The sequence below is a fragment of the Trypanosoma cruzi genome, genomic scaffold, assembly GCF_000209065.1.
Source record: "Trypanosoma cruzi strain CL Brener 1047053517155 genomic scaffold, whole genome shotgun sequence".
NCBI lineage: Eukaryota > Euglenozoa > Kinetoplastea > Trypanosomatida > Trypanosomatidae > Trypanosoma > Trypanosoma cruzi.
Window position 1 is genome coordinate 18,683 of NW_001849539.1, and position 8,781 is coordinate 27,463.

Consider the following 8,781-nt stretch of genomic DNA (forward strand, 5'->3'; position numbering starts at 1 on the left):
GGTGCGTGCATATATATTACCTGCACAGACGAAGAATGGAATAATAATAATAATATCGCATTCTTCCACTAGCCCACACAACATTATTCGCATTTCATGCGGCATCCGGCCTTTTCTTCCAATCCTCGTTCGTGCAGTCCGTGGGAAGCACAGCCGCAGGGCCGGCACCGCGTGTGGGTGACGAAGCAAATTAAAAAAAAAAAAAGGAAAACACACATACTGGTACTAGCCGTCCCCGCAAGGACATGCACGACCAGTCCCAATCACCGCACAGCAGCACAGACAAGGGCGATGAAGAGCAGCAGCAGGGGCGTGCGCACCCACACAGTGGTGACATCGCTGCCGTCCGGACCGACAAAATTCTGCAACAAAGCGGCAATATTTTCTGTACTTTCGTTTGCACTTTCGTCTCTGGTCGGTTGGAGCGGATTCGTGCCGGTAACGGTGCTGGTGCCTTCGCCATTGGCGTCGGATTCGCTGTCACCCTCATTACTGTTGTGGGAAGCTTCATTGGCTGCGCCGTCGCCGGATGGAGAAGAGGACGGCCGTCCGGAAGCTTCGGGTGCCGATGCCACGTGTTCATTCGCGTCTGTAGACGTCAGCGGGCTGGCGGCGATGTTTTCGCTTGGTCTTTGAGCAGAGCCGCCTTCGTCTGTGTGCTCAGGCGACTCCTCCTCGACGGTGATGTTTTCGCTCAGCATTGGGGCAGGGCCGTCCTCGGCTGTTTGTTCAGGCAACTTCTTCTGCGGTGCCTCAGTTGCCTCCCTCGGCGGACTGACGACGCCGCTCTGTGCCTGGCCAACAACCGGCGTTGTCGGTGCAGCCGCCATAGCTGCCGGGGCCGCTTTTCCAGCCTGCGGTTGCGACTGAAGCTGTTGCGCGCCATCAGTGGCCTCCCGATCATTGTTTTGTGCCGTCGCCGAGCTGCTGCTACTTAAATTCTCGTACGTCGCAAATTCTATCTCGAACAAAAATTCTACCCGGCCACTGGGAGGACGGCAGAATTCTTTCGCTCTCCTTTTCGAATATTCGTAGAAGTCCCCACCGGCAACGCACACCCGTGCACGCTCATCATTGTCTTGATCGACTTCTCCAGGCTTCTTAGGGCACTTTTTCCATTCCTCCTCGCCTCGAAGACGCCAACTCAACTTACCGTCAGTCCCGGGACACGAAAAAGCCACAAACAAAAAGGTTTTTGCCGGCACAGCAGTCCCGCAGACGGACAAGCAGCAGCAGCAGCACAAGAGCGCGAGGATCAGCAGGTCGCACATCACGCGGCGCCGCAAAGTCACCATCATCATTCGTCGTAGAGTCGCTCGACTTTGTGAGACAATCTACACAGTGGGGCAAGGACAACGACAAAAAGAAGAGGGGGAGAGGAATACATGTGCCGCACTACAGGGACACACACACAGAGACGGCCGTGAAGCAGAACCCAGCACCCCACACACACTCAAAAGGGGAAGGAGGAGAACAGTGTAGCCCCTAGGCTCCGGTGGATGTAACTGCAGTTCTGGGAACCGGGAATGGGTGCGCATTCCTCATGGAGGGCACGCACCCACAATGAGTTGCCGACCCCACAGGAGATATGCAAGCAGAAGTGATGGTGGGTGGGCGTTCGGTATGCGGCGTGTCTCACGGGAAAGGAGGAAGCAACACGAAGGACAAATAAAAATCCCACATTTGTCCAAGAGCGGAGCCACATTTCGTTGTCTGCCAGGCAAATGACATCGGATGCCTCGCTTAGCCGCATCCGCCAGACGCCCCGCAGCCCACGTCCATCGCGGAGAGAGCACGCAGACCCTCAAGCTTCCCTCACCGGCACTGTCGTGCCAGCGCACGCATGTGAGTGACGCGCAAAGGTCCCACGAGCCCAACGGTGAGTCGATGCACCGCAGTTCCCAGAACAAACTGGGGCACCTCGCTCTCTGCCCTTCGCCGCGGAGCCACCCCCGCACACGCCACCACATCCGCCACACCGCCGCGAATCACCGTCCTCCCACAAGACTCTCGCAAATGCACAGCACGCACGCACCCTCTCCTTCCAACAATCAAAAAGAACGCAAAATCCAAAACTTCTGTGAAGAAAAAACAAAAGATGACACCATTGTCATGACAACAAACTGAAGTGACGACAACGAGTTGCGGCCGCAGAAGCCCGACCCCTCTTTCCCCAGCGCGTGGCTCCCCTCTCTCCCTCCCTCGCTTCTCACCCCATAGCCGCCATGAAGAAATCCTTCGCGGATCGCCTGCCGGAATTCGCCGGCACCCACGATTGAAGGCAATGGACAAAGTGACGGCGGAGCCGCAGTGCACTCATGTGCCGCGCAAGCGTGTCTCCCGCCACAAGGCTCTATCAGCACCCCCCGCGCCACCGTCCGCCTGCGCCGCCCTCACCGTCTTGTCACACCAGCAATCCAAGGCACCCTCCCGGAGAAGATGCTCCCGCAGTAGCGCGCCAACGCTGCCGTCCGTCAGCCGCACCGCGCAGTGATTCTCCCTGCAGACAGCACCGCAACTCGCTGAACGCGATGTGAACCTCCAGATCTCTAGTCTCAGCGTAGTCCCTCAGGGTGTCGAGGAAGCAGCGCAGTCCCACAATTTCATCCGCAAGGCAATGCCACTTGCCGCGCCAATGCCACGCCAATAGAAGACGGTTATACGCGAGTGGGTAGCGCTCCGCAATCGTCTGCTGCAGGCGCGCGGAGAACACGGAGCGGAGCAGCTCCACCGAGGACCGGCGTGACGCGTTGCCATGAACTCCTGCATCACCTGCTGCGCCAGCGCTTCCTCCGTCATGGTTGGTCCGTCCGCGGGGGGCGGCGTCAAAAGGAACCGCGCCGGCGTTACACTATCGCGACTGGAAAATGCGGTTTGCCACAGGAAGAGCCCCCACGCCGCCTACCAAAACCAAAAAGGACCAATGGGGAAAAGGAAGAGATGGACACACAGGAGGGAGGGAGAAAAAGCAATGCGCAGGACACACCCACGGCCGCAACAAGAGGGGCGGGGCGCATCCAAGTCCACGGCACCGTCCTTTACTTCTCTTCCTCGACGGAATAGCACTGCGGCTCACAGCAGGTCTTGGCGGGTGGCGCCCCACACTCACAGTGAGGCACGGCGCACACCATCCGCTCCCTCCGAGTGCACTCAGCAGGCCGGCGCCCAGTCACCCTCGTGCCATCGCAATGGGGGAGCACAAGCAATCGTCGTCGCGGACCATCGGTGCCTTTAGCAGAAAGGAAAGAGAAGAAATGGGGACATGTCAACAGCACAACCAGCAGAGGGACACTCAACGGGACACGGAGACGCAAAGTAACAGTGGACACGGCACAAACGGAAAACAGCCGCACGGAATTACCAAAAACAGAGAATGAAACAAAAAAGAAAGAATGAGAATCCCGCAGGACCCCCGGAAAATTTTTAAAAAAAGAAAAAAAGAAACTGAGTATTCGAAGAAGCAACAAGAAAAACTGAACAAGTGGAAAAACAGAGTTATGAGAGCAATTTGTTCCCAGAGGAAGTAATTCTTTGCAGGGAAGGTCGCAAATGTTCCACGCGGCAGCCAGTCACTCCTCACAGAGCCGCGAACCCCCAAAGTCCCAACAGAAGCAGCAGCGATGGCAGCAGTCCGCTCCCTCTCACAGTGCCGCCGTCACCCGTTGCTCCTCCAACGGCATGGGAGTTCGACGACGCCGCCCTCCCCACACTTCCCTGCGATGGACTCGGCGGCAGTTGCTGTGCAGTGGCAGATTCCCCCGCCGTTGTCTTTTGACCCCCTGCCACGGTATGAGAAGCAGCCTCCGCTGGTGATGCGACATCTTTTTCCAAATCGGCATTCCCACCAGAAAAGGTCAAAAAGCGGTTGTACAGCAGGACGTTCGAGACCGTCACATGCACCTCTTCTTAGCTCCCTGCGCTGACTCCATCCCCTCCAATGTAGAAGTGGGAGATCTCGTTCGAATCTGTAACTTTCAATTCACATGGCGCATCTCCCACACGCTGAGCATCGACGTACGCAGAGCCCTGGCTGCCGTTCCGTAGCAAAATTACCAGCTGGTGTGTTGGCCCCAAAGTGCTGCTGAGCTTCCCAGAATTCGGTACGCCATCGCACAGCACCTGCCACTTCTTTTCGCTGTCGTACGACAACTCCATAAGTTTCTCTTGGCCTTCCAGACGCACACCCATCACTGGAATAGTGGTACCTCCCTCCGTCGCTTCCTTGTCGATGGACACCGTCGCCACAAGAGTGAAGTTGTAGTTCGCAAAGTGGTACAGCTGATTCCGCCCCTGCTTGCCAACGGGCCACTCCGCCCCTGCGCCACGCCCTGTGAACTTCACGCCATCGGTAGTCCCTGCTGCCCCAACACCGCTCTTCACTGTGGCGTTCACCCCGAGGTACTCGTCCCTCCATGTACTCTCAGAGAAGTTGCCGGACAAAAAGCCAACCAGCCCAGCCGTGACCACAGAAGTGCAGACAGTGCCAGTCGAGGTACTCTCCGCAGCACTTGAAGTGGGGCACAGCTTGGAGACACTTTCGTCCACTTTCTTCCAAGTCGCCAGCACCTCCTTCACCCGCTCCAGCTGCGCAGTCAGAAGCACAGACCAAAGACTGCGTGACGATGTATCTTCACCGCTCCTATCCTTCTCGTACAGTGCAATCAACTCCTTATTCTCACCTCCACCACTTTTGTACAACAGGGAGCTGGCGGTAACTTTGTCTTCCTCGTCACTGGATACCGGCCCAATGTCAACAATGTGCGTATTGTCCGTCAGCCAAAGATGAAGTTCGCCCTTTTCCTTTTCCTCCTTTTCCCTCTCCGTAGAAGGCACCGGCAGAGTGACGAGCATCACTTTTCTCTTATGATCATCTCCATTGCCAACAGTCGCTGTGATGAACCCGCTCCCAACGCTCTTCTCAGGTCCCTCGCGTTTGTTGCCCCACACGCGCGAGAGTGTCCCGAGTGCCTCCGTCCACGAATCCCCCTTGTCACCGGACTCGTACACCCTGCGGCGGCCATCATCACACGCTGTCATCATGATGAGTTTTCCCTCCTCCCACTCCACGACGGAGGGATCGCTGCAGCCATCGGCAGACATCCCCTTCGACACCTCCCAATTCGTAATGTCCCTCAAGTAAATAATCAGCGAAAAAATCTTTCCGCCGGCAGCTCCTTCTTTCTGCCTCGGGTTCTCCCTCGTGCCTTCCACTGGGAAACACAAGCGTATTGTTCTCCATCTTAACACCCGATCCACCGCCTCCAATCAACTGCAACAAGGGATCGTGTTCATCAGCAGAAAAGGTGCCGACCAGTCGCTGGTTCTCATTCCATTGGATTTTTTTTGTTGTCCCCACCACTGACTGTCCCTTTCGCCAGCCAAAGTCCCCAATGAGCTGCAGGAGAGGCCTGATCATCAGCGGCAGCTGTCCAATTGTTGACCCCAACAAGCATGTAAACATCACTTCCCTTCACAACTGTTGTTGGTCGACTCACATCTACGCTCTTGCCTGAGGAACCGCCTTCCCCCAGAACTTGCGTACTTCCTTTGGCTTCCTTCAGTACCTCCTCCGGTTTGCTATCCTCTTTTATCATGAAAAGTTGGGATGCAACGCCAGCAAACACCTTGTTGCCTTCATCCTCCTTCTTGCACCGCGCCTCGGCGACGGCAAATACATCACCATTCATCTCAACAAGACTGGGAACACAAAGCGATTCCACAGTTACATCACCCTCATCGGTGGTGCCCTTCCATTCAAGCTTTTGGTGAGCCTCTGGATTACTCTCCTGAGCAGTCACAGTCCCACCGCAGCAACAGATCCACATCACGACAAGAGGGAGGGGCAGCGCCGCCGAAGTAAACACACGCCGGGACATGTTGGACCTCTGCGGCTCACTCTCTCTCTCTTCCCTCCTCCTTCCGCTGGATCCGGTCACGCCGCGACGGTTGTGTGTGCGGGGTGCCTTCACTGCAGCAACACGTGAGAGCATACAAATACGTGTGTGTGGGCGGTGTGTGTGCTTTTGGTCCTTTCAGTGCCTTCGAATCTCACAGTAGCGATTCGCGCTTGTTTTCCTTCTGTGTGTGTTCAACAAGTGGAGGAGACAGCGACAGCGGCAATACATCAGACACGTCAGTGAGGAGCAGAGCAGAGCACCCACGCGGAGAGCAGGAGACAAGACAATCCGGAAGGGACAGCACGGAGGACCATCGCCCACAGAAAAGAGCAGCAACACGGCAATTCGCGACAGGCCGTCGGTGTGTGCGGGCCAGCCCTCACGCGGTGCAACACGCCTCACAGCCAACAGGGAAAGACAGAGAGTGGGAGAGAGGGAGATGGATGGATGCCGTCAGGAGGCAATTACGATCAAAATGGCCCGTGAGCATGCGGCCACTCCGCGCAGGAACACAGGAGGAGAGGATGACGAGGGAAAGGCAAAAAGCAGCAAAAAAAGCACACGGAAGGAACAAACGACAAGCGGGAAAGGCACCGCCGCGGCCCTCACCCTGGCCGGCGACTCCACACCAGCCCTCACTCACACAAACACCATCGCAGTGCCGTCAGTCCGCGGGTGAGAGGATTCGGCCCTCCACACAACAAACGCACACACCGCCAGCAGCCACCCACCATGGAAGAGGAAGGGAAGAGACCCAACGCCACCACCACCTCAAGTTCAATCCCACGGCCAACGGGATACGGCCACAGCCCCGCAGCCAGCAAACACAACGCACACGGAGCGAGCAATCACCACAGAGCCACACACGCCGAAGCGGATCCTCACCCAGCCATGACACGCCGCCTCACTCCATGCGGTCACACGGAGTGCACCATTTCCTCAATACAACTTATTCGGCAATCCCTTTAAGATGCTTCTGTTAGTGATGGGACTTCGAACACAATAGAAGGAAATGGACAATGCAGTAACGCCGTGACACCGCCAGCCACAATGATTCCCTCATACCGGGGCAATTCTCCAATTGTGCCTCGCATGCACACAGACACAATTAACATACTATGTGAAAATCACCCAATGTTTTCCACCAGAAAACAAGCAACCCCTTTCCCTCCCTAATTTCTTCTGTCACTGTTATTTTCGATAGCGTTGGACGTTCCTGGCCTTCGTGTGCGGTGCTGCCGCATGCTGCTGGTGCACCTGCACTGTATGCATGCACACACAAGCATCAAAAAAAATTTATATCCCACATTACTTTTTACCAGAAATCAAACCGTCCCTTTCCCTCCCAAATTTGTTCTCCTATTTCCGTGGTTATTCCTCACTTCGGAGAGCTGCGTCTCCTCCAAAGTCTCCGGATGATATTGACACTTGGTACTGGCGCACCTTTTCCCTCCAGAACCCCGCCATTTCACGGCCTTCATCGTCGCTCACACTATCGAGATTGACGACACCACGTCTCCGCCAGCCATTCATCGCTGTGCTGTCCGCGTGCCGCACATAAATAATCTCCCACGACATGTCTCGGGATAATTCCTCCCAGCCATTAAAATACGCCGCCAGGTGCTCAGTGAACTGCCTCGCAGTGCTGGCGGTGGTGTGGTGCCCACCCGCCGTAGTCATCCGCAGCCCAACCAGCGTCATGGGATTTGACTTCACGAAGAAAAAAGGCGTCCACCAGCGTAAACTTTCCAACCGCCGGTATGCACAGCAGCCGATGCTTTATAGTATTATTTGTGTGGTATTCCATTGCAGCCGATCCACATACAACTCGGCGGGGTGCCATTCAGGGATCGCCTTCAGCACTGCGTACTGTCCTCCACGACGTGCTGGTGGCCTCAGCTCCTTGAGTTCCTCTACTAATGCACTGACAAACTCACCCCAAACATGAATGCGCGCAAGCCAAACCCTTCCACACATTCAGACGAAAGAGTATTCCTCTTCACCAATACTAGCAACAGAAATAAATCCCCATCACTCATCGCGTCTCCCAAAATGGTGCGGTATTCGACGCCCGAGGCAAACAGATATCGGTGCGTTGAGAAATCTCTCTGCATCGACTTCTCCTCTTGCTCTGACAACACTCACAAGTTTTTGAGGCGGATCCCCAGAATACCACAGTCTCACTCCCCGATGTGTAAAGTGCTTTTCACCGTCCCGGGAATTGATCCCATCCAAGGCATCCTCAATGGCAGCAGAGTGTGCAACAAACTTATTCGCATCAAAGATGTAACGTGGAATCGGCCCCACTTTATCCATGCGTTCTTCGACCATCCTCCAGTATTCCACTTGCCCATCCGTAGTCCCATCGCGATTCATCCAGGCGCACACCGCCTTCACATCCATCTCGTCAGGGCAATTCACGATGATTCGCTCGGCTTTTGCTTGCGTCTCCCACTCATCACAGTTGCCCTCGTTTGGGGGTGACACCACAATCATGCCCCATCCGGTGCTAGACACAAAATAGCTCGCTGGCGGTGTCCCTTTCTCTGTCACATCGTAGGTAATATGCCCTTTCATCACACAATCCCACAAATCATACAAAGCGTCCGTGGATGCTCCTCTACCCACGTATCTTGTCACCGTCTTGATGGCCTTGTCACACAATTACTTCGTACTTCCACCAAAACTGTAGACAACAAATTGGAGTTTCTCGACATCGCCGTGCAGCAGCTGGTAGAGGAGGCACGAGCCGGCAGCCATCGAATTCCCGATCCCGGGCGTCCCAATCAAGACACGCCGCCCAGGCGTAAAGTAGGGCTCACCGTCAGTATGAACCAATTCGGTTATATCGCCCTTGACGATCCGCCACACTCGCTCCACCTCA

At 55.6% G+C, this 8,781-nt stretch overlaps 1 protein-coding gene and 3 pseudogenes across 1 annotated transcript, besides 8 other annotated features; all 4 read right to left on the reverse strand.

Moving 5' to 3' along the window:
* Nucleotides 1-2,742: a sequence feature (areas not merged during assembly with more than two copies in the genome that could not be assigned to a particular haplotype).
* Tc00.1047053511675.3 (uncharacterized protein) lies at nt 264-1,301 on the reverse strand (the record flags this gene model as incomplete). Its single annotated transcript, XM_800622.1, has 1 exon — nt 264-1,301. The coding sequence occupies one exon, from the start codon at nt 1,299-1,301 to the stop codon at nt 264-266; it is 1,038 nt and encodes a 345-aa protein (XP_805715.1).
* Tc00.1047053511675.6 lies at nt 2,317-2,847 on the reverse strand (annotated as a pseudogene).
* Nucleotides 2,743-3,427: a sequence feature (haploid, Esmeraldo-like haplotype).
* Nucleotides 3,428-3,543: a sequence feature (heterozygous, Esmeraldo-like haplotype).
* Nucleotides 3,544-4,432: a sequence feature (areas merged during assembly that could not be assigned to a particular haplotype. This can correspond to areas where the two haplotypes were merged or to regions with more than two copies in the genome that were merged during assembly.).
* On the reverse strand, nt 3,576-5,990 carry Tc00.1047053511675.10 (annotated as a pseudogene).
* Nucleotides 4,433-4,825: a sequence feature (heterozygous, non-Esmeraldo-like haplotype).
* Nucleotides 4,826-4,982: a sequence feature (areas not merged during assembly with more than two copies in the genome that could not be assigned to a particular haplotype).
* Nucleotides 4,983-6,662: a sequence feature (haploid, Esmeraldo-like haplotype).
* Nucleotides 6,663-8,781: a sequence feature (areas not merged during assembly with more than two copies in the genome that could not be assigned to a particular haplotype).
* Nucleotides 7,269-8,781, reverse strand: Tc00.1047053511675.30 (annotated as a pseudogene; the record flags this gene model as incomplete).